General features: G+C 37.9%; 2 protein-coding genes across 4 annotated transcripts; both read right to left on the reverse strand.

Annotated features, from left to right (window-relative positions):
- Positions 1–5,491: 5,491 nt before the first annotated feature.
- On the reverse strand, positions 5,492–11,577 carry elovl7a (ELOVL fatty acid elongase 7a). The gene is made up of 8 exons (XM_067612494.1): positions 11,415–11,577; positions 9,223–9,312; positions 8,893–9,083; positions 8,167–8,247; positions 7,973–8,029; positions 7,707–7,812; positions 7,453–7,589; positions 5,492–7,323 (listed from the first exon to the last, which is right to left on the reverse strand). The coding sequence occupies exons 1-8, from the start codon at positions 11,560–11,562 to the stop codon at positions 7,075–7,077; spliced, it is 1,059 nt and encodes a 352-aa protein (XP_067468595.1). The 5' UTR covers positions 11,563–11,577; the 3' UTR covers positions 5,492–7,074.
- A 270-nt stretch (positions 11,578–11,847) lies between these two features.
- On the reverse strand, positions 11,848–26,209 carry ercc8 (excision repair cross-complementation group 8). Of its 3 annotated transcripts, none has more exons than XM_067612467.1 (12): positions 25,837–26,209; positions 24,287–24,382; positions 23,508–23,609; positions 22,837–22,960; positions 21,602–21,683; positions 20,493–20,561; positions 20,310–20,376; positions 19,562–19,665; positions 18,550–18,674; positions 16,132–16,329; positions 13,930–14,025; positions 11,848–13,290 (listed from the first exon to the last, which is right to left on the reverse strand). In XM_067612467.1, exons 1-12 carry the CDS (start codon positions 25,911–25,913, stop codon positions 13,225–13,227), a joined length of 1,206 nt encoding a protein of 401 aa, XP_067468568.1. In that variant the 5' UTR covers positions 25,914–26,209; the 3' UTR covers positions 11,848–13,224. The 3 variants fall into 3 exon arrangements, with proteins under 3 accessions (XP_067468568.1, XP_067468585.1, XP_067468575.1); XM_067612484.1 differs by lacking the exon at positions 11,848–13,290 and adding an exon at positions 15,052–15,102 and having other exon boundaries at positions 13,929–14,025; XM_067612474.1 differs by lacking the exon at positions 11,848–13,290 and having other exon boundaries at positions 13,930–14,056.
- Between the last annotated feature and the right edge of the window lie 92 nt (positions 26,210–26,301).

Genomic DNA, 26,301 nt, shown 5'->3' on the forward strand with positions numbered 1-26,301 from the left:
AAGCACTGTATTTGTTCCAGTGCTGTGCACCTGGAGTTACTGCAAAAGCTGTTGACAGCAACCATCACAGAGAGGTAGAGAGATGTTCTTCATTGTGGCAAGGTGTGGAGACTTTGTGCTCTGTTAAGTTTTGCCCAAAGGGACAAACACCCAGTTACAATTGTTCATCTAGAGCTTGGTTAAATTCTAGAAGTCTTCTGCAGGTGCACAGAAAAAACACACGACCAAATATAATTCTTAATTGCAAAATTAAATGCTTTTTATCACTAACCAAAGAGGTAACACTTTACTCTCCCTACACCAGGCTTTTATAAACAGTATAAATTATTTACAATACATTAAAATGTAGTAGGACATTTATAAGCCTTTATTGATGTATTTGTCTACAACTATAACATCCATGTGGCATCCAGGGCCTTATTAACTGGTGTATAATTACAACTGCATTAAATTATATTGTCAATCATTCATTAACTGTTTAATCACCAATTACAGATACTTAAATAGCATCACCATGCTTAAAAGTGACCATATCTGCTTAAAACTATATCATAGTGTTTTATACAGCATTTATTAATTGTTCATATACAGCTTAAGTGCTATGGTAAGTTATAAAGTGTTACCTAAAAACAAACGTGGCATCACAAAGGATTATTCTATCTCAGCTGGTCCTGACACTGAAATATAGGTCTGCTCTGCCTCAGGACCAGCCTGATCAAAACTACTCAGTTTCAACCAAATTATGAGACAGCGAATAAAAAAAGCTGAAATTTTACAGTAACACAGGGGCCTGAAGCAAATGCAGTACTATCTGATCTCTAAAGAGATAACACATCATGGCAGATTATCTGTTCATGGTGACTGACATTAAACACAAAAACATAATAACAAATAGAGACTCACAAAAACCTGCCATCCCATAGGCCATCGGCTCTGCCAGCTGTACCAGCGAGGAAAAATAGAGACGGAGCTCCACTCTTAGTTACCGTACAAAGCTCTAATCAGTTCAATTTCACACACAAATATAATCAAATTGATGGCTTTGTAATGAAAGCAGAAACAGACTCTGTTAAGGTGGTACAATAAGAGCACATCACTTTTCTGCCAGCAACTAAGATTGTGGTGTCTGTTATTTCACCTTTAATAAGCCAAATCATACTTATTCTAATTTTTTTCCATTGAAAAAGATCTTAAAAAGAGGCAAATGAGAGACAGAGAAAGGGACAGAAGAAGATTTGGTTATTATTAGGGCAACCAAATACCCACAATTATCTAAAATACCAATAATTATTCTCAAAGAGCCATCTGCACTCTGCTGACTGACTCAGCAGTACACACACAGAGACAGTGCCCTGGCTCTGCTTTGCTTTTGTTAATAACAAGGACTCATTGAAAGCTCAGGGTAAATTCACTGTGCATAATCACCAGTTAAGAAGTTCAAGAGACATGACCAAGAAAAATTAAATTCACCTTCATCAACTGAGCCACTACACGTCTCATATTGCATGAGAAGTGTGTCATACAGACACAATTAGAGTCTGAAGACTCTTTTGTTTGTCCTCTTGTACTTTTTGTGACCTCTTTTCCCCTCCAGCACCTCTCATCTCTCACGTACAGTCTGTGCTTTTCTTTCTTCATTATTGTCCCTCACTGGAAAGTTTCAAGATGCTGTTACACCTCTGCAAGACAAGAGGATCAGCAGAAACATGATGTACTCTTTCCAAACTGCGGTCACGACTAGTACTGGTGAGAAAACGGAGCTGCTCAAACCTTGACGCTGATGGTGCCTGGAGGGGTCGTGATCTGGTGAATTACAGAGTCCATGAAGAAAGCAATTACAATCTAGCTGTCTTTCTTTCTCTTATCTGCAATCAGTTCCTCCTGTGCACCGTGACTCTGCCATTTTAAAAGCCTCACAATTCCTCTTGACAGTCACTACTGAGGTGGACAGCACACATTGCGTGATGTAGTTTCATAGTATGTCAGCTTTGATTGTGGCAAAGTGCGATGACTGTTGTGTCCAGGAGAATCACCATTACAGCTTTGGAAAACTTGGCTTCAAAAGTTTAATATGTATCTACATTAAATCTGCTGTAATCAATTTACTATGACTAGCATGGCTACTTTTATGTGAAAGATGAAAATCCATTGATAATTATCACCTGACTCAGCAGGTCCCCTCAGCTCTATGTTGCGTTTTAGCATCTTTCAGCTTGTTGTTTTGGTTTTACAGCTTGCAATTTAACTGTTTTGGTTAACTCTCAACTCTGTTCAGCTGTTAACTGCAAAAAAAAAAAGCTTTAAAAACTGACTATATGCTAGCTGCCCAGCACCAAACAGCAGACAGACAAAGTTAGCGTCTAGCTAGCAGCTAAAGAGTTGGTGGAGAGCAAAGCGGAGCTAACTGCAGAGTAAATATTGGACTTACATTCACCAGGCGGCCAGAAACGTGATTTCAATGAATGCTAATATTGCTAGAGGTGAAAATAGGTAACCATTTGCTAATCATTAAGTGAAAAGGCCATATCAGTATTATGTCTACAGCTTGTTTCTGCTGACCTCAAGTGTCAGTTATCACAGGTTTAGAACTCGATAAGCAACAATCTAAGTTAAAGTTGGAAAAATGCATCCTTAAGTATTATTTATTAAGAGTTTAACTTTCAAAAACTGAGCTTATTTGCTTCACCTGAACTGTGTGGGTGTGGTATGATCAGATTTGATTGACAGTGCTCTGGCAACATAAGCAAACAACCCCATAACTGTCCTCACATTTTGATTCAAATGTTGCCAAATCGTAATTAGTGCACAGAGATGAGTGACGCCTTTTTCCAACTGAGCCCCACCCAACTAGTGAGAAAATCAAAGACATTGACAAAAATACACAAATCTCTCCTGTGAAATTACCAAAACACTTTTTTATTCGTCTGAAAACCTTGTTTCTCGTAGTAAGATACTGATTAAGGAAAGAGATTTTCAAGGACTTTAAGGTACAGTAGATGCAGCAAGTTAGTTTCTATAATCAGTTTCTACATTTTTTTGCAGAATTTTGATGACATAAAAAAATTTATTTTAATTGACTTCATTTCATTTGTATCCATCACAATAGTTTTTCAAAAATGGTTTCTGGGTGACTAATATAGATGAAATGCTGTAAATCAAATTAGACTGCACTTCAACACCACACTCACTCACTGGCCCATTTAAATAGATTAGAATGAAGAAAAAATGTCACTGCACAAATACAATTAGAGCCTGTTGAACTTATTCAAGGAATCACTCTGACAGACACAGAAACTGTTTACTTCCACTTTTTAGACCTAAATTAGTCTCTAAAATATGGGGACAGCAGATGTTGACAATTACTCTGATTATCATTTCGCCACTTTTGCACTTCCTCATTAAGCAAATTTTACTAAAACGTTCTGTGCAATGGCAAATATGAAAAAAAAAAAAAAAAATTAAATACTGACTCACCTCATTTGTGTTACACATATTTGCAGTGATGAATCGTCTTACACATTCTGCCCGATTATGACCTACTTATCCCAGCCTCTCCCACACTGAAACTGGGGAAGGACCTGCGAGGGTGGCTTGGAGACAGACAGGGGTTGTTGGAACTCATCATGATGGAGAGCGATCATCCATGCCCTGAATGTCCTGCTTGCCTGTTCTCATCTCTCCATTCAACCGCTTGGTTTTTAGCACTTACATACCACAGTGTATTTATATGGCGAGCAAAACAGACTTTAAATGATATTTGTACTTAGGTAGTTGTATCTTGCATCGACGTCAGCTTCCTGTTGTGTTTGAAAACCTCTCATAATTGCTATATCACAGTTGAGTGTCATTAAATAAAAAGCTCAGAGGCTGCTGGTTGGTGGTGATATCATTATGTACCACTTAAGTGCAGAAGGAGGTACTGATACCAAATAGGTCAATGTGCCCTCCTGTTTCCTGGGTGTGACTGTGTGTATGTGTGTTGACAAAATAAATTTAATCTGGAAACGTTGACTACATATCAGCCATTCGTTGTGTTGTGTTGGATGTGATTGTTGTAAATTAATGTGTGTTTATGTAACTTTGTGAAATCTATTGTACACTGCTGTTTTTGGCAAGGTCTCCCATGTAAGAGATGTTAGAGATAATGTATCTCAAGAGACTTCCTGGTCAAATAAAGGTTAAATAAAAAGTTTTCATGTTTTATCGTCTTACAACATCGAATCAAAGTAGGTTTAATGGGGCTATTTTGATGCTGATCAACAGAAAATAAGCTTCAATGTCAAAGTGAAAGCATATTGAAAGTGATCTAAATTTACTAAAAATACAAAATACTTATTTCATCCCCTCCAAGTCAATATTTTGTAGATGCACTTTTGGCAGCGGTTACAGCTTTGAGACTGAGTGGATAGATCTCTGTCAGGTTTGCACCTCTGGACACTGCAGTTTTTCCACTTTCTTTTTGGCAAAACTGTTCAGTCTCTGTCACGTTGAATGGGGATTGTGAGAGAACACACACTGTAAACTGGATGGATATTTCTCTCCAGGACGTTTACATAGTTGTTTTTAAGCTCTCCATTGCTTTGGCATTATGCTTGGAATCATTGTCTTGCTGGAAAACAAACCCTCTTCCAAGTTGCAGGTTTCACATTTAAATTCATTTTCATTTTTTAACCTTAAATTAAATGAATATAAGCCTCCACTGGTTGACAAAATGCATTTGAACTCATGAAAATCCTCTCTGAAGCACAATATTCAACCACAAAAGAGGTTGAATATTGTATGGTTGATGGATAAAAAAGCTATTCCTGTTTTCTGAAACACTAAGTTTTGTTTGGTTTTTTTTTGGATGAAAGCTTTTCACCTGACAACCACAAAATACAATTTACTGTTCATTACCCTATAAAACACAAAGAACCTCATAGAGTCAATGTTTTGAAATTATGGAGCACTGTTCAATAATACATTCAATCAGATGACTTCTAACCTTTTTCAATGAATTTGAAATTAATTGCATTACTTATAACTACGCCATAAGCCTTCTCTATTTTAAGTTTAATAGCATCTCCTAGTGGTGAAAAAAAAGCTCACAGTCCAGGCATCACCCACCAGGAACCTCTAAATCAATTAAAATAGGAATTTCAAAAAGCTGGAGGCTCCGGGCAGGAGTTTGAGCTTCTTTCAACCTTGTTTCATAAATGTTGATAAACCTAATGAAACAGATTCAATGTCAGCCAAGTTTTGAATTGAAACCTGCATGTGTGGTTTCCAGTTTCTGTTTAATCAAACAGCCCCTCTTTTAAAAACATGTCTGCAAAGAGGCTGCATTTTGATCTACTGTAACATGTGTAAGACTACACTTAAAATACTCCAGTAGCCTACATTTTCCAAACACGAAATGTTGCTTAACCATTCAAAGTTGTTTAACACAAATTAAGGCTAAGCAAGTCACTCAACAGAAGGCTCAGTCTATCAACACTGACGTATAAACTCATTTAGCAGTTTTATTTTCAAGTTTTAATCTAGTCATTTATGATGCTCTGCCATGAAGTTGTTTTAAAAAACAAAAACCAACCTAGTTTTACACTTCTTACACCACTTTAAATGAGGCGCTCAGTTTTCACAATTCAAAAGAACCATAACAAAGACAATTCTCAATGTACATTGATCATTTATTTTTATATAAATACATATAAAATACAATATAAACAACATTTCAGGTCACATAATTTCTTACAGTATTAACTATTGGTATAAGAACGGATCTGACAAGGAACTGAACAATGGGGGAAAAAAAAAAAAAAAAAAAAAAAGTTGACCTACATTTCAATGCATATCTGTAAATCTTTTAGTGTTAACATGGGCCTCTTCTACACCGTCACCAAGCTTGATCCTGTGTCCTTAGTCACCAAAGAAGCAGAGCGTTACTTTCACTTTTAAACTTAAGATCATCATAACGATATATAAAAACTACTCCACAGACCTCAGCCCAAAGGCACTGCCTGACTCCAGCTGTCTGAAGACCTTGTTAGCTACAGAGCTTCAACACACGAAGCAAAATACTCAAGCAGGCAAGCGAGGCTGCTCATGTTTTCTGGCTGGTTTGGCTAAAATTGTGAATAACTTTTTACTGCGGTCCTGTAATACAGTGTTAATTCAGTGAGGAACTAGTAAAAAACTGTTCTGGATCCTACAAGAATCATAGTGGCCCATCGGAGTTCCTCTCTGGTATCTGTCACATCAACGCTTCATAGGAGAATTATAAAGTCAGGAGAATAGATTGTTGCCACTGTATACAAATAGCTCTTTTCACTGAAGTCTGTACCATCAGCAGCTGTGACTCAAGCCACAGAGAGGGGGCATGTGTATGTGATCAAAAATGTAAAAAAACAAAACAAAAAAAACAAAAAACAAAAACCACCCTGTTCTGCATGCATGTAACGATTTAACAATGACCTCAACAGGACGTGTGTAGCCTAAACAACCATTTTAAAAAACACTGACTCAGAACAGTCAACATCAGTTTAGGTCTAGTGAAATAAACAACCCTCAACTTTTCAGTGCGCCAACTTCAAAAAACCTAAACTGGATTTCCCAAGTCTTCTGAGAAGTAAGATCAAGTCACTCAGGTTTAAAAAAAAAAAAAAAAAGAAAAAAAAAGCTTTTTGAGGAGGTCCAGTATGACTGTACAGCTGCAGCCTGCAGGGTCCTGCAGCCTTACCATAGGTGAAGCCCTGTATGTGGTCGGTGTGAATAACAGTCAATTTCTTATAGACTTAAAAATTCACTGTACTCTAGCGGAAAGAGGAGTGATATTTGGACATTTCCGTGGCAGAATTTAGGCTTTATCTTCAGTGTAAACAAAAAAAATAAAACAAAACCCTTCAGCTTGGGGTCAATAAACCTCTTAAATATAGCTTTGGTTGTAATTTAAAGATTGTCTTTCGCAGTTGCGAGTAGAAAAGCAATCCAAAAATACAGTCCAAACAAATTGGAGTTGAATCTCAAGACTACCACAGTGGTTTGCTTACGTAAATGAGGTCAACCCCGAGCCACCCCGATGAGCCAAGTCCCGAATCACTCGTCTTTTTCATGACTGGCGTTTCCGTTCATGACGCCGTTGGTGTGGTGTGCCCATGTCTGAGCCTGCAGTACTTTAGGCAGCCTCTTGCCTTTGGTGTAGGCGTGGTACCAAAAGTTGAGGAAGAGGAACAGGAAAATCAGGCCGTACAGGCCGATGATGTAGATGAAGATGGGGAACTGGTAGGGGCAGTCCTTCATGAAGAAATACTGGGAGATGTGGCTGGTCACCATAACAAACTGGATCTAAGGAGCAACAAGGAAAAGGATTAACTTCTTTTGCCATGTTTCACTACATGTCTTAGAGGATACACACAAAAAAAAAAAAAAAAAAAAAAAAAGGACAGCAGTCTTTTAACAGACTACTTAACATACCAGCTGAATAGTAGTGAGGTATTTCTTCCACCACAGGTACTTCTGGTAGCTGGGGCCCATGGCAGTCAGGCCATAGTACGAGTACATGATGACATGGACGACACAGTTAAGCAGGGCGTGGAATGTCCCCAGACCACCTGAAAACCAGAGTGTATAAGAAAGGGCATGAGAAAGCAGAAAGAAATGTACATGATGTCATGGAAAAATACTGCCTGTACATTTTAAGGAAAAGGAAAAACACAAGGAAATTTTACCTGGAGCAAAACGAACACCAAACCACCAGGTGAAGGGCATGATCGAGTGATGGTAGACATGAAGAAATGTCACCTGGCTGTTCTTCTTCCTCAAGACAAAGAAAATCTGAAAAAAAAAAAAGGGTACACAAAGGTTTATTAGTTTATAGGAAGGACATTGTTGCTATGATTTGACAATGACAAATGTAACACGAGACTAGTGAAACCCAATAAATGAGGAAATGTATTTAACTCCATGTGTGCGTGCCACTGATTTTATTACTTACTGTGTCCAACATCTCAATGAACTTTGAGAAGTAGTAAAGCCAGCATACTGCTGCCATCTAGGGGAGACAATAAATTACATTTAATTACTGGCTCAAACACATCCAGATCTTAAACTTTATACTGTATATATTGCCAAATTTAAAAAGCTAATATGATGCACCAATCCAGCTAAATGTGTACAAGAGTGCCTTACCCTCATGGCCTGTGGCGAATCTGAGTAGTCCACCAGGTCACAGCGAAACGAGTATCCCGTTCCCCATCCCGACATCACAAACTAAGAAGAAACAGTGAAAAACAGTTAACAAATCAGTCCTTGAAAACAGCTTGGAAGGACAATTCATCTCAATCACCAGTCAGTCCTACTTGCATGTTTTAATGCATCTAGAAATGTTGCAGTTATTAAAATTATGTTTGACTACAATACAATGTGCATCCTTAAGCCACACAGTGATTCGGAGGACTATTTCACAGCATAATTAATCATTCTACTGGCAAAAAAAGGTTGGGCTGGGATAACAGATTTGTATCTGACTGTAAATATACCATCCTCTGTCAGTTCAGATTACTACAACACACATGCAGGACAAAGTCGTGTTGAAAGTTATGCCGTTATGGAGGAGATATTTGCAGAAAAGAAGTTACACCTGCTGGTCTGGTTTCACCTCAGTGATCAATAGTCAGTTCAAGTATAAAGTATTTCAGAACTTAGTACACGAACAAGAGTATTTCGCAAGACTGCCTATGGCATGTGTAATGGCTCTATTCTTAACAATGTGCTCAACAGAGAAATACTGATGTTTGCTTCGCAGACGCTCTGGGCCTGTGGTATGCATTACTGTGTTACACTAAAGACTGATTTCAACAGCTCAAGTTTTATGTCAACTCTGCACTGCTGAAGCAAAAGATCATCATGACCCACCTCGTAGCACATGTAGAGTGAGAGGGCCACCACGCTGAAGTTGTAGACTATAAGAATTCCTTTGAGGTCAAAGGCTTTGCGGTTCTCCATTATCCGAGGCCCCAGTGACGTGACAAAGTAGATGTACGCCAGGATGATGATCGTTTGGGGGACAGGAGAGGACATGAGAAACCAGTTCCCCGTCCGCGAGTCTGTAACACAAGTATTTGACATGTTTGTGAGCTCAATGCTCAGATACAGAGAAAAGTCAGACGTACCATGTAAACTACTTTTTAAAAAATGTCAAAAACAACCCATACCATAGCATGTTTGAGTGGCCAAAGGACTCACCTGCATTTTGGAAGAACTCGTCATAAATGAGTGCTGCCGAGGACTTTATATTATCCAATTCCATTTTCAGACAAGATGCTTGCAATTCACCTAAAAAAGCAAAAAGGCAAAAAAGATTAAGTCAGTTTGGAGTGGATACTACTTCACTGGCATTTACATAAGTAGTATTGTTTACTGAAATGTTCATAAATATTTAAAACCTTCCAAGTATACTGAATAGTGAAAACAATGCATTCAAGTGATTTCTTTGGTATTAAAATTACTAGTTCTTTAACTTTCATCATGAACTCCAAGAGGAAGTAAGTCTCACCCAAACAACTGTTGCATAACTTGTAAAAGAAACACACAAGTGTGACCTGTGCTATTCACCGAAACAGGCTGCACAGTTTCATGTCCTCCACATGAAACTAAGATGTCATTTCAAAAGAGGAATCTTCACATTTGATCTGAAGCCATTTGTAGTTGTAACAGCACAGTAGGGTGGCTGAAAGACTAGACTGTATGTGGGGGGAGGAAAAAAAAAAAAAAAAAAAAAAAAAAGGCCATTCAGCCATTCTTTGCTGTGCCTCTAAGCTTCTGAGGCAGACAAAGCAAAGAGTGTATGAGGAGTACAATGAGTGGCTGTCTCTTCATTCTCAGAGAAAGATCCAACAGTGTGACAAGCAATCATTTACGAATGGGACAGACACATGTACACTTGGTTAAAAAAATAATTTGTCACCCTGTTACAAATACCCATGTTTTAAGGACTCTTGTGCCATGATAAAACCATGCCACCTTGACTCTTGCCCAGCCTGTTTCATGATGATACAAACATCTATAAAAGTTTGGCTTTACAATGTTCTCAATTGAAACCACTCTTTGGCAAAGTACTCTGACAACTTCAAGGGATGTTGACTGGAATGCTCAGTCAATTTTTTTAAGATGAATTCTCACAATGTAACATCAAAATCACATTCAGCTTAAACTGGACATTTTCAAATTACGTTAAAAGGGGAAGAAGTTCTTATTGATCCTGGTGTCAGCTGCTGAAGGCATTAACCATGACCAAGAGGTCTTAATGGTTGATAATAAAGCTGTTCTATGAAATGCTATATATCTCTAAAAAGGTGTTACAGGGTCGGTGTTGGCCCCAGTGAGGCAAAGGTTCTTGCTGACTGGCCTGACTGGTTTAGGAAACGTGCCAGTAGTATGGGAACTATGCCAAGTGGAACTTCTCAGACACGTTACTTTGCTGAGATTTAGTTAAACCATGGGTCCTCTGGTTTGCTAATTTTCTGTTAAAACTGACATGACATATATGACAGGGCTGTGGGTAAATGTAAAGAAAAAAAAATAGATTTAAAAAAAAACAAACAAACAAAAAACACATCAATCACCACCCCATGTCTGCCAGGTGTATATTGGACTTAACCCTACATGACAGGTTTTAAAAAGGTGTGTCTACTTGAGAACAGGAACTTGAGCAGGGCACAGATAAGTCATTAGGTTAACTGAAAAAGGCATGGCTGTCTGGAGTGTCTACACTAAGCAAAGCATGGCAAGCCTTGACACGCCAATTATCGTTATAGTCATGTAAAGGCAGCTACTCCCATATGGCACAAGTCCTCATTCTGTGTATCTGAAAATGTCTGCTATGTCAACTCCCACAGTCTACTGTAGACAGCTAGATATTAATCTGAGCGATTTTTGGTCCTAGAGGCCACCCTAATCTGGTCAAAACTCAAGTAATTCAATAACCAAGGCAAAGTAGTAATGTGTTGCATTTAAAACAGGATAAATACACAAAACACACCTTTAATTTAGCAACCAATGTATAAAGTTAACACATTATCCGGGCCTACCCTGTCACAAAATGGGCATTAAAGTTACTTAAAAGCACAGCATTTAAGGCATCGAAAGGAGGGATTCATCATTACTTTCAAATTTTTCCAAACCAGTATCGCTGTAATCCTCAGCAGGTCACTGAGTTGATGAGGAACAGGTGATGCAATTGATGAAAAACAAGTCCAACAGCTATTGTCCAACTCACAATGACAGGAAATGTTTCAGTAATCACAGGCACGCTTTCGGGTCGACATACACACACACACCCTGATACTCTCAGATTTTATCTCGATAATCTTCGCAGTAAACTTGGATGTTTCATCTCAGATTATACGAAAATTTAAATAAAAAGTCAAATTTCTAACCTTTAGTGCTGCTACAACCGACACCCGATGAAAATCCTCGTGGCTCTGCAAATTGTATCCAAACTCCCGGCCTGCTCACCTGCCGCTCCTGTACAGGTGCACCTCCTGCTCTACTCACGCGCTGCTGAAGCGCGAGCTCATCGCTCATTTAGCCAGCACCCGGAGGGCGGAGTCTTGACGCCAGCCTGGCCTTCTCGTTCGCTGATTGGCCAATTTGTTGCCCGACACTACATTCATTCTTAAGTGATACCTCATCGAAAACTATGTAAAGATTTTCTAACAATACAGCACATCCTCTCAGACGTCACTAATAATTGGTTTCAATAAAAAAAAAAAAAAAAACATAAGCAGCTTTACTATAAATGCTGTTTTTTTCCATAACCTCTCAAAACCCACTAAGATTACAGAAGCCAGTGAAGGAAATAAGGCAACATTCCCAGTTTCATATTACATTTATTATGATAATAGCAACAAACAAATTTAAAAAACTGTACAATTCAAGACACTTGGCGGAATTTGGGAAAAAAAAGAAGTGACTTCAAGTAAATTATGATGATATAGACAGAAACAGTATCCTTGATATACAACCTCTCTAAATGTTTCATGCTCTAAATAGTATTTTCTCTATTTAAAACAATTTTGATTTGACAGTAGCTCAATCACATTCAAAAACTAATGGTATATTTCACAATTATATGAAGCCCCTGAAGTCCCAGAAGATATATTATTTACCTTGTGTGTACAAGACAAAAAATATATAATCTTTAGGGACCTTGGGACACTGGTTTGGTTCTTCAACTGAGAGCTAATAGTCTTACAGTGATTCATCCTGTGTCAAAGACACAAAACATTTGAAAAAAAGAAATATGGTCACTGTTTCACATTTTTATTATTATTTGTGTTTTTTGAAACCTCATTTGGGTTCTGAGTGTTGGTAACATGATAACAAAGCAAAGACGCAAAACTGGGAGGGGGGGAGAGAGGGAGGGGTTTCAGTATCACTAGTTTCAGCAAGCTGTAAGCTAGAGCTGACAACGGAACTTATAAACAAATGCAAATTTTCCCAGGAATGACAACAAGACAATGTGCGTTTTAGAATGCCAGGTACTCCCATGTGAGGATTATGGGTAGTTTCTTCTCAACTAGGTGCAGAAACACACATACTGAAAGACTGACACAGCACTTCTTCGAACACTTAAAGCTCTCTCTCCCCCTCCCTACAACCCTACAATGCCCCTTTAATCAAAATCTTATATAAATATTCATGTCTGAACATAATCTGGTGTCAGCATCCTAACAGGTGTGTGAATGATGTGATATGACACAAAAGATGTATTCTACTTGTGTCAAAACCTCACAATCTGTAAACAGTCAACAAATTATAATTCGTACAAATAACAGCAGATGTCACGCAGGACTACAATGAATTATTGTACAGAACTGTTTTTTTTTAAACAGGTTAACAGAAATTAGAAACATGAAACTTCTTCTCCATACCAAGAGACACAGACTTTCAATTCTAAAAAAAAAAAAAGAAGTGAAACAACAAAATGCTATATAAAACGTACAAACATTATATATGACACTGTACATGTTTGTAAAGTAAGACACAATTATTTACACAACTCAGTTGAATTCTAAGGCCTTTGTCTTTGACTGCAATGATAACCCAGGAAAAATTTCCCTAAACCTGAAATTATCTTGAATGCAGTTACTGAACTTGTCAGTTAATTTTGAAGGATGTGTGTTCATTTGCATTTGGTCAAGACACCTGTATGTCCACTTTGCCCACACATGCAAATAACCGGCTTTAGTCTTCATCACTGCTCCATGCATCCTGAAAAGCAGGGTTCACTGAGGACTGGCTAGTAGCACCCTGTAAGAGGTCAACAAATAAAGCTCAATATCACGTCTAAAATAAAAATTTTCCGTTTCTTTGAATAGATCCATTGCAAAAACATCCACACAAATCATAACCATATATGGATTAATAGTATATAGGAAAAAAACCGCTGATGACTCATGACAGCTATTCCTGAGTAAATCCATGTTCATCTGATAAATAAACAAACTTGTGAAACTGGATAGACAGGCAGGAAATGTAGCCATTTGTAACTTAAAAAGCAAAGCATGAAAGAGCTGAGTGGTGGTGACTGAGTGTTCCTGTGAGTGTTTGCATAACTCCATGTGCTGGGTAACACTGAAGTGTCATTTAAATTCCTTAAAAGACGCATTGCTTATCTGTTATCTAATTTCTGTCATGAAGACAAAATAATAAGATTAAAGATCAAAGTTGATTAAGTGTTCAGAGTGTCATTAAATAAATTGTTATCGTGGGCCTTGCAACACAACATAAAAAAACATGTATAATTAGTTAGTTATATGAGTTATGAGTTATATATAACTAATAAGTATATGAGTTAGTTATAATGAGTTATATCTGTTGTTATTTGATTCCACAATTGTTCCTAATATTCCTTTTCCCTATCTTATTTCCTGTTGTTAGGGCTTGTACCTTATTTTCACGATTAGACTCTTCTTCCTCATCTGAGGCACGAAGGACAGGAACCCATGCCAGGATGTTACAGTCTTTACCGCCACTATACAGTTCCTGCAAAGAGAAGAACAAGGACACCGCAGCGCTGACACTTTTGTTCACAAACTGCGACAGGAAATAAAAGAACAGCTGATGTTGTGGTGTAACCTTCACCTTAAAGCACTTCCAAACAATGACATCAGCACCAGGGGAAAACTGGCGTTAACAAGCATGATCGGGACCAAGAGTAAAGTCATTAATAAGCTGAAAACTGTCAATGCAACAAACGAACTTGGGTGACACATTCTCAGGGCCATGGGACTAATCAGCGTCATTACAACAGACAAGAGGCGTCAAAAACAAGTAAAACACATTTTCAAGAGTAGGTGTCTGTCTACATTGTTATGTCCTTTACAACTACAGAACGTGTAAACACAAGATACTGAAAAGAGCGTGGGTTAGACGTCCATCTTCATTTATGTATACCTAAAGTTACCTAATAATTAAAGTGTTTCTCTACACTAAAGATGAAGACAGATAACTACCATATTAGCTTATTATTAGATGACACTTGAGTAGAAATACATGACTGAGGGTATATAACAAGTATATTAATAAACAAGAAAGAACTGTGATGCTTTACATTGCCAGTTTCACTTATACTGCAAGTATAGTGATATGATTACATGCATACACCTGGTTGAATAAAATATAATATAGGTATTAGTCAGATTTTACTGTGTACTACTAATTGTGGAATTGGCAACAAAACAAAGCAAATACAGTCTTTAAATATGTGTAACTCTGACTTGTAATAATTATCTTATCTTAATTATCTGGTATTATGTCATTATAGCAGCAGCTGCCTAAAATCAATCTGTTCATTCTTACTAATTAGCCCTGTGCTGTATTAGGTAAACATGTGTTCAAGCTTCATTTGGGTACTTTCATTGTAAAACAGCAAATCAAGTTTAGAATATAAATGACTGATTTTGTTTACTTTTTTCAAATTAATTAAAAAACTAAAGTAGTGAAATGAAAAGAAAGTTGAAGGGTTGTCAATTAACGACAATGCAACCCAGAAAGGCTATAATAACGCACCGGTGTCACACTCCTGTTCTTCTGGCTTCTTCAAATTCCCATCCTTCAGTCCTAAAATAGCAACATGTGTTGTCACAGGTAATGCTGAAACTTAAAGATCCCCTCCAGACATATTTTAAGATGTAATGTATATAAAATACTCTTAATACTTTGAATAATAATTTGTGTCTAATATGGCGTTTCCACAAAAAAAGTTCGACTATCTCTTTATAATCCTTAAAATGACATCTAATCCTCCAGAATCTATGAATGTGTAAATATTTTTCATTTCAAAAGTTGAACTGCTGGATACAAGATGTCTGCTACTTCACTGTAAAGTCCGTTCTCGGTGTATGTACACTGGAGGATTCGATTTTCCACATCACACTTGTGTAAGTTGCGCACTTGACCACAATTGGCTCCAAACTAGCTGTGATGTCGTAAATCATGCTCATAGGTACACACCTTAAACTCTGATTTTTGGTGAGCATAGAGAAACTTTCCTCCTTCAGCAGATGATTGTGAAAACAGCCGTCTAGTGTCAAACTCGGCACATACAGTTCATCATTCTGCACAGTGAAGCTCAAACATACATCTGTAGCAACAATAAGCAAAACACTTTTTTTTTTTTTTTTTTTTAATGGAGGGGGATTTTAAGTGACACCTATATTACCTTCTATATATACATAAACGATGCTGTTAGCAATCGACAAAGACTGTGAGCACCAACTGGTGTCACACAGAGGGGAAGCCTGTATTTGCATTTATAGTAGTTCAGTATAGTTCATGAAATGTTGACTTTACCATGTTATCTGTCAGGATGATGTAGCTCATTTGAGACTGCCATGGTGATTGCAAATTTCTTATGGCACTTACTGCAGGGACAACACTTCCACAGTTGAAGAGATAAGACAAAGGAGGCAGCAGAAAGACAGAAGCTGACCTGAATTCTCAAAGTATACAGGAGACCAACTAGATCTGATCGGCAAAGCAAACAGAAATAGATAGATGGAAATACAAACAAAGCCAGTAGTGCAGATAGATGGGTATATTCGCCTGGTGCAGAAAACAGTCACCACCTGGGCCTTCGGTGTGTCTCACCTGGTAGTCTGGGTGAAACTCGCAGCAGTCGACGTTGTTGTAGTGACCCCTGAGCATAGTGACCAGCTCTCCCGTATGGAGGGCATACACAGCTACTGAGCTGCCGCATGGCACAAACACAAACTCTGGGCTGCAGCCACGTGACACTGTGAACTGTAGCCTTTTACGACTCTCGTTGCAGACCTTCCCATAATTCACCTGAGGGAAAAACAGTGAAGGCACACAAGATTCAGAAAATGTGTAAAGGTCCAAACATATACTTCTTATTACTCTTAACAATGTGAGATGATTTCCTGGATGAATATGAAGCTTTTTCATTTAATATTACGCTGTGGTGTGAAGCAGACAATATACTGACACAATTTGTTAGCACAATATGGTGTGCCATTTAGTGTACAAGAGCAAAACAACTGCTTATCCAAATAGGTGTTGCTAAGAAGTTTCCTCCACTTCTATTCAGGACTTCAAGACTTTTTAATGCTACCGAGACAGATTTCAAATGCAGAAGAAAAGGAACATTAGGGCAACTATAGACCTACAGTAGTAGAAAAATTCAATTAAGGTTTAAGTAACACACTGAAATTAAGATACACAAGTATCTTGCAAATTAGTTCCCTTTGTACAAATACTAGGCTTAATCTATGTCTCTGAAACAGGTTTGACTTGTGTAACACATTACTTTTACATCTCCTAATGTGCACCAGAAATTTTCACAGCTTCTATGAACCAACTCTGGTCTGGTTTCTGATCCCTAAAGAAAAGATCATCTACCCTTCAAGTCGCTAGTTGTCTTGTGCAACAGCATGAAGATGGAAAAAAATGCCAACCATGGCAACCACAGCTCAAGGCAGCGGAGCAGGAAATTAGAACAGGAGAGTGTACAAGAGCCCAGGGCAATAACAGTTTCCCCAGACTTTAAGGTAAGGTTATGTTTCTGTGGTGTAGGGTTGTATATTGGGGTGGATATGCAAATATTACATTTTATATGGATCCAAGGCTATAAAATAAAGTTCATGCTATACTGTCATTTTGTTCAGGTCAGATTTCTTGTCACCTCTTCTCTTTTATCATGTCAAAACAAAAATAGTCAGATGGTGGATTGCTCACTCTGTCCTGAAGAACCTGTAATAGTATCAATGTAAACAAGAATTCCCGAGTTGGCCTATTGCTGGTTAGGGGTGGGTGATTGTTAACCAAAACGTATTCTTGTTTCACATGTTTACATACTAAAACCACCACTTCACCATTCCAGGCAGGGTTATTCTTAAGAGAAAAAGTTAATTCATTTAGTCACTCCACATGTTTGCTTGATCCTATCACAACCAGAAGAATATCTTACTGTTTATAAAAGAAAGTGCCTGCAATTATGAACCACTCCCTTAGTACTTAAAGTAAATATCTTCCATGTGCTCCTGAAAACTGAAATGTCAATCTGCCTTTAATGCTCACCACAGCCCCAGTACATCAAAACAACACATTAAAACTATTCAGAATAAAATCAACATTATTTCAATGACAATCAACACTCAACTCTGGAGTTTAATTCTGAGTCATTTCTAGCAAAAGCTCTGATAAACCAACTGTACACTACCTGCTCAGCACCAAATGGCAGACAAAGTTGAACATGGTGAATATATTTAGAGATATATATATATATATAATATATTTGACCTATTTTACTAGGCAGCAAGGGACCAAATTAATGCTAATGTTTCTTAGTTTCTGAATGTATAATTAGGTTATGGTTTGCTAACACGTTAGCCATAACAACTCTATAGACCTGTGATTAAGTGATGTCTATATCTGTCAGCTTATCTCAGTGTTTTTCATAACAACATCAAACGTAGGCATATGTAAATTGCACTAAAAGAGGACTTGCGGAACTCCATGTGTTGTATTTGTCAAAAACAAACTTTTTCAATGACGCAAAGACATTGCTAATATCCAAATAGACCCTGAAAGAGGGATAAGTGGTAATATGTAATTGAAAACCAGTGTCAAAAAGAGCACCGAGATTCAGGATAGACAGCTGGACTGAATCTGTAATTCATACAAAGATCATTGATGACCCTTCCAGCAACAGTTTCTCTCCAAAAAGCATATAGATATCAAGCAGGGGTTTTGGGGTATTTATACAATTAGTTGTTTACACTTATTTCAAGAATGTGGTTTGGAAAAGGCAAATGAAATAGGTCTGTCACTGCTGCATTTACATTTTCCAAAGTCTTTACCCAAGTGGGATACGAGGACAGAGCACACACACGTTTTTCCATCATTTCAAGCCTTCACCCTAAAATTAATGATTTACGTTCCGGTGACTTGCTTTTTGTCTCCCCATAAGGGAGGTGAGTCCCCACAACATGACTGTGTAAACAGATTTATGTCCCCACAACATGAGGAATACCTGATCCACCTTACCAGTGTGTTTTCCCCCGTGGCACTATTCCATAGTCGCATACGGTCATCAGTTCCAGTAGTGAGGAGGTAGAGGCCATCGCCAGTGAAGCACAAGCCATTCACTCTGCCATTATGGGCTGTATTTACTGTTTAGAGACAGGTAAGACATGGGGCATGGTAACAATGTATTTGTCATCATTTACCTCTTCCATCATTGTCAAATTCCTACAGTGAATATTTTTTCTACCTTATCACATCTCACTCCTATCCATCAATGACATGCTCTTAGTGTGTCGTGTGCTCTTAGTGAGGTTTACATTTAATTGCAAACCGGTTTCCTCTAGGCTTCTGCCCCCTTGGCTTGAACACAAACAGAATCTCAGGCAGGAAAAGCTGATACTGTATGTGCAGAATGTTGACCTCTTCCCCAGAGACACAAACTCAGTTCTGTTAACCTGAATAACTTGAAAGGCATTAGACATCACAGCTAAGAGGAAGAACATGTTGTTGTCAAACTGACTTTATTTTCTACTACCTATAGCTTTTAAATGTATGCCTTAATATAAGGGCAGTGTCAGTTACCAGGAAGGTTAATTTTGTAGCTCTAAAGCGGCTTGGTGTATTCAGTTTGTTCTTTAAGATATTTGCATAGTTTCATACATCTCTACTCCTATTATTCCTCTCTATAGTATGTATGTATAGCATCTCTATAAAGGTATAAGCCATCCAGTGGGGTGGATAAATGGACATCTTGGACAGTGAGTGGCACACTGATGTGGTTGTGAAAGGGGAAAATGTGACAGGTTAATGCCCTCCCATCAGCTTTCACGCTAAATCCCAAATTATTACCCTGCCATTTACACATCAGGGGGCCGTCTGACAATAATTTCTGTTCTGATTCCCTTCAATGTCTGTATGCCTGTTTTTCCTACACTAAATAAATGTTAAAACTTCTATCAGGAGTCCTGCCAACACAGGGTAAATGAGAAAAAAAGATACTGGCAAAGAAAGTACAGGGGAGAGATATCAGTACCTGCTTCAGAGGAGGCTTTTGACTTGTCGCCATTGTGCTGGTCCAGAGTGAAGAGACTACCCGACGCTCGTCGCACATCCCATACTTTCACCTTGCTGTCTGCACTTGGAGGGAAAATTTGATAATTATTTGTTTGTTTTATTCTATCCTGGTTATTTTATGAAGGCATAGTCATATAAAGAAGCAAAAGTAAGCTACCGGTTTTATCACCCCACTAAGTGTAATACAGGGACTTACAGGTACAACACATGCTCAGACTGATGAGCTTCATATACACCAGTGTGTGCACACCAGTGTTTGTCTGTAAAGGTCAGTTTTCTGTTGATATTTAACATGCTGCTCCATAATAGAATATCAAACAAACTTCTCTGTGTGCCTCTTTGTGCCAGTTGTTTTCAAAAATCACTTACAGTCCAAAGGGACAGCAGCACAGTGATCCCAATGGGTTAATTAGAGGGTCCAATGTAGCATAAAACAGGTGGGGACTGTATCTACCATATGCTATACTGACAGGACTACTAGACTGCCACAGTGAATATCTACTAAAGACATGGTGCCATTATCCTTGACTCAGGGTTGCGATGTGGCCAGATGGCTGGGAACTGAGATGACAAGAACTGCTGGGATACAACATGGTGGGGACTGTCCAGTGCCCAGCATTATTCTTTGATGAGGCTTTGAGGGCAAACTAGGTGATGGTTTCAGAGACTGAAGCTCCACATAAAGAACAGCGGTTAACAATGCCTACCTGGCAGTGGCTAAGATGTACTCATATCTGGGCGACCATCGCACAGACAAGACCTCCGCTCTGTGACCTGAAGCAGGAAAAAAGTTATTGTTTATCACTAATTTGTGTGCAACTGTGCATATGTGTGTGAGGGAAATATAGGAGGAAAAGTAGGTGTGTTGGTTTGTGGTTTTGTACACTAACCCTGAAGAACGTGAATCCGTGAACCAGACTTCAGGTCACATAGCTGGATTTTAGGGTTTTTGGTGCCAACTGAAAACACAGAGACAAAGACAGTTAAAGGAGAACGGTAACAAGGCTGCCGTTATATATTTGTTTAAAAACACTAAAATGTGGGAATTACAAGAATCATTTAAAGGTTGAAAATCCCATTCACTTATACAGTTTCAGGAACGCATGCCTACATATCAATATCGTCAAATTTTAAAGCTCTTGATAAATGTGTGAACACAATCTGCAACAGAGAGTATAAGGGAGAGGTACTTCAGGGAGCTAAAAACTGGAGTACCAGGTTCTCACAGATAAGGTGTGGTAAATCCGAAAACTTGCCGATTCTAACTTCTGATAAACATGAGCTAACACACCCAGCATATATACATGGGAGGAAGACATGGTAGCTGGGGAAATTAAACATGACAAAAAAGATGATTAGGCTGCTGATAAAAATCAAAATAGCCCTAATTATACCAAATTAATGAGCAACTGTGGCTTTTAAGGAACAGATTCCCTTAAAGGATCTTTCTAGATAAAATGTTTGCAACCTGTTCGGCAAGCGTCTGTAACACCACTGAGAAGGAAAAACACATTACGGGAAAAAAAGACAGACACTGTGATTGTCTCTGGCTTAGAAATAGGCGTGTCAAAGAGAGAGTATGTATGTGACAGGGAACACCTGGGTGCACCTTTATGAGTAAATACTCAGTGGGTATGAGTAACCTGTTGGTCCTGCTTGGTGAGGTTGTGAAGTAGCACCTGGATTTCTACGATGTTTCTCCAGAGAAAACTGTTTCTGAACCTGAGTGCATGTGTAACGAGCTACTGACCCAACTCTGTCCCCTTCAGACACGTCACTTTATAACCTGCGGCCAAAAACTGGGGTACAAGGTATAGGCGGTGGGGGAAGTATGTAGTATATTGCTCGGAAAAACAAACTGATGACAGACAGGATAACTAGAGGTTCAATTCTTTATAGCATATACTGAGAGAAAGGTAGTCTTGGGCCAGCGGGTACTCTTGCTGATTTGTTCTACATCACTAAGATCAACAAAAGCTGTGGCTGTATTCACACACACCTGCAATGAGACCATGCTTCCTGGCGATGGGGGACAGGTGATGGCTGTAGACATTGCACTCAAACTCAAAAACTTCAGCGGGCTGAAGAATCAGAGGGAAAGAGAGGGAGACAAACAAAGAGAGAGTGAGGGTCAAACAGCTGCAGTCAAGATTAAACTAGAGTTGAACTGCATTTAAGTGTGCATGTATGCCTAATGAAAAACTTAATTCTATGATAAAATACACAGCCATGACCTTAAATAAAAACATGGCCTTAAATTTTAACTGTAGTATAAATTCAGCACATTGCAGTAAAGGAGTTCAGAGACTGAATTAGGTAAAAATAAAAGTCTGTGGAGAGGGAGGGCACAGCAGCTGAGAGCTCAGAAGGCAGCTCACCCGAGCAGCAGTGGCGGTTACAATGCAAATTCTTCAGCAAATATAAAAAGCCTCTCTGTGCCCCATCTGTCACTGAGTGCCAGCACCGGCATGGACTCAGCCAATGGGAACACACACACAGAGGAGGCTCTGTTTGCATAAAAATACCCCACATACACAAACAGCGTGCGCACACCAGTGCAAAGCACACACTAATGTGCAAATACACAACCACAATAAATAATTTAATAGGTATGTGTGTGTGTGTTTGTGTTTGTGTGAGACAGAGAGACAGAAACACAGAGTAAAACAAATGAAAGGTCGGAGGGTTCTTTTCTGTCCTTTCCCTGACCTTTTGAGGTAAACGCGATGCCAGTGTAACTCTAGCACAGCGCAGGGCCTGCCATATGGGACTATGTGGCATAGAAAGGTAGAGAGCATGAAGCAGAAAATAAAAAAGACAGCGGAAGAGATAGGGAAAAGAATAAAAACAGAGAACAGGGTGGTGGAACTATAAAAAAATCAACGTCAGCTAGTTACTGATTAAACCAACCAATATGCACTGAATCAACAATTTATTAGGAACATCTGTATCTAACACGATGCAATCCATTAGCTCTGCAATAAAATCCTATCTTTGTGAGGGTTACAAGCTTGAATGTTTGTTGACACTGTGTCAGAGAGGTGTTGTTTCAGCTCTACGCCAATTTAGTTTATACTGACTAGATTGTGTTGAAGTGTCTTTCAAATTTTATCCATCCTAGTTTCCATACTGTACACAGGGAAATTAATTGTACACGTGTGCCTCACAAACCGGTAACTTAATGTACATCACATTTAACATGGAATAACCTGGTCTGCAGGTAACATTCCTTACCTTCAGTGTCTCAGTGTCCCATACTTTCATGGTCTTGTCAAAGGAACTTGAGACAAACATGCCTGTGTCGTAAGGATACCACTGGACTGTCTCTACACTGAATTTGTGGACATACTGGCTAGACCTAAAATACAAAATGAAATGTAAAAAAAAAAAGATCAAGATATCATCAGGATAATATAATGTACATCCTATCAATACAATATAGCTTTCCCCTAATACATTCAAAATACAAAAATACAATACTGTACGAGCATATTAACATAGTGTTACATGTGTTGACTACAAGGCTATTGACTAGTCACACTGAAAACCTTAATGCTACATTCCCATATAGCCCCGTTCAGCAATGTTGGTGTATATGTTCATAACAAATGGTGCATGAAGCAGCAGCAAATACAATCTGTTAGGATTGTTCAGACTGAAGACACTCATTAAATACACATCAGGTATATTGTATGGTCATGTACGGAAACAGATTTAATAGGATTTTTCTGTTCACACTGTCATTAACAAAAAACAACGTGTAACTAACGAGTGAAGAAAAACAATCTGATTAAGGCCACTTCACTTGTATGCACTTCACAAAGCCTAGAAGACATTGTTTGTTACTGTGAGATCGACATAAAATGCTGCTCTCTAGTGGACAAAATGAGTAAATGTTAATTCACCTGCCCACTGTGCACACTGCCTTACAGGTGTACTGCGGTTTCCCACTGTAGTTCTCCAGGTCATAGATGACGATCACACCGTCTGCACCTCCAGACAACATACTACAGAAAACAAAGGGTTGATTTCACTCTTTCTTTTACACAGCTTCCAAAACTACCAAAGCATTACTGCCAACAGTAAAACTGTTTAGAGGAAGGTCTGTGGATTACCCCGATTGATTGGAATATTGATTCTGGAAAAAAAAAAAAATACTGCTGTTGTGTTTTCTGATGCTTTAAGAGCTGCAATCAAATGTCATGCTGGGCTGGTGGCAGAATTCTCAGATACAGAAATCTTTAAACCTTGATAAGTAAGACTGAAAAAAATGTGCATGAATACACATAATTACAAGTAACTTATGTTTTGTGTGATTTTGTCGGGCTAAAGAAACCAGCTGCTACAACATTTAGCCAATTTAATGTAGGATAGAGAAGTGCTGGGTATCGAACAATATTTGTCAGGAATATTACAACTGTCAAGACCCAACAGCACCAAATGCATGGTCAGATTCATATTCTTGTATACTTATTTTTGGATAAAATATTTAAACTGAAGTTCTTGTTTGGCTGTTGATGTATTAAAGATTTTGAGACTTAAACTACAGCAGCTGTTTGGCAAAATTATTATAATTTCAGAGGAAACAGTAATAATAATAATAATGATAATAACAATAATAATAATAATAACAACATAGTAATTGATAGAACAGTAATAGTAAATTCAGACTAAGTAGACTCACTATCTGCCCTCTATTGCATCAATGTCAATGGTGTTGATGCCATTTCCATGGATCCTGTCCAAATCTCTGTCAGGATTCAACTTCAGACAAAGGACCCTTTAAAAATACAGAGAGAGAAAGAGCTATGCATTACTGAATACCCCATTATTTCATTAATGTCTTTAAAGACCTAGTACATTTTCAAAATACAATAACAGAAAAAACAGAATAGAAAAACAGATTATAAAATACATATGTTGCAAATGAAACAATAATGATTATTAGACTAATCAGTTCAATGTCAAATTAACTGAGGAAAATTTTGATATTTGAATTATTATTTGTAATTTCTCAAAAGAATCAACAAATAGGCCTATTGGTCTATCTGTATTTATCTTTTTATAAGGCTGTAAATGGAACAACTTTGGATTTTGGCTATTTGTCAACAAAATTAGCAATCTGTATATTTAGAACAATCATGGGCTAACATTAGTAATATTCAAGACGAATATATGAATCATAATTGTATTACCAGATGTGCAGAAGGTAATTTTTGTAGAGTTTGTGTGTGTGAGTGTTATATACCCATTATACTGCATCATCCAGTTTACATGTAAACAATCAATTCAGAGGATGTACAGATTTATAAATGTACTGTAAGTTGTTATACTAAAAAAAATAACTACCTCTATATAACACTGTATTGCATGTAAGTTAACTACATAATTTCTATATAGTTAACATCAGTATTTAAAATCTATTGCTCTTTGAGTCAATCACACTTCCCCAATGAGATGAAGGTTCTTGATTAAAGTATAGGTTCACAATTTTTCATGTTTGTCTTAAAACAACAGTCAGGTGCCCATATAAACACTAAAAGAGATTTTCCTCGCTGTAATCATTCCTCCTGTTTATACTAGCTGTTGAAATATTGCCTTCAAATGCACTTTCAATTTAAGTAATGGGGGCCAAAATTCACAGTGTATCCACACAATCATTTTGTGCAAAAAAAAATGCATTTAAAAGTTTCTTTTCTGAAGCTTATATGAAGTGTCAGCAGTCTGAGTTAGTCTTTTAAGCATACTCTCTTTAACACTTGGGCACTAAAAAAGACTGTAATGTTGAAAGATATCTACTTGATTTGACTAATTTGGATAGCTGAAGCTTCATATTTGCTTCAGAGAAACATTTAAATACATTTTTGCACAGAAGAAGGCTTGACGATTTTGGCCCCCCATCACTTAGATTGTAAGTGCATTATGAAGGGATCTTATAATGATCAGTATGAACAAGAGGAATGATTATGGCAAAAAAAACCCAAACATGTTTCAATATTCACTTGGGCACCTGACTGTTGTTTTAAAAAAGACTTGTGAGAAAAACTGTGAACTCTTCCTTTGATGTTTTGGTTGCAGTAACAACTTTACTAAATCTATTCTACAATGAGAATGAGAATGAGATTTTAGTCTTGTGTTATTGTTTAGGTATGAGTTCAGAATTAGTATTAGTAGTATTTATTGTCTTTTATGACTAACGTTAAGAATAAGATAGCTGTATTAATTATTTCTCACCTTCTCGTTGACTCTGCACGTCTTAGTCGCAGAGGGTCATCCAGACCTGCCTGTCTTGCTGTCAAAAACCCCAACATTGTTTCAAACTGAGAAGAAACTGCCTTTAATTTAAAGTATTAGAGCAAGATTAGCTCATTCAATGCTACCATTGGCTAACCTAGCTCAAAGGCTAGCATGCTATCTACAATGAAGTAACAGTTTAATCCAAATAGAGACTTTGTTCCTCCAATAAGGCATGATATTGTATCTTAAGCTGCGTGATAGCAAAACGCGCTATTTAAATCCATTAGAACACAATTTCTAATAATTTTTTTTGCTTATATTACATTGAATTCAACTAGCTTCGCAGTGGCTCAGACACAATAAGACGCCATGTTGAAACGTAATGTCCTTTTAATAACAAATGCGATCATTGGCTGGTCGAGTATCTCCAACCAATCACGAAGCAGGTTATAAATCCTATCC

The sequence above is a fragment of the Thunnus thynnus genome, chromosome 2, assembly GCF_963924715.1.
Source record: "Thunnus thynnus chromosome 2, fThuThy2.1, whole genome shotgun sequence".
NCBI lineage: Eukaryota > Metazoa > Chordata > Actinopteri > Scombriformes > Scombridae > Thunnus > Thunnus thynnus.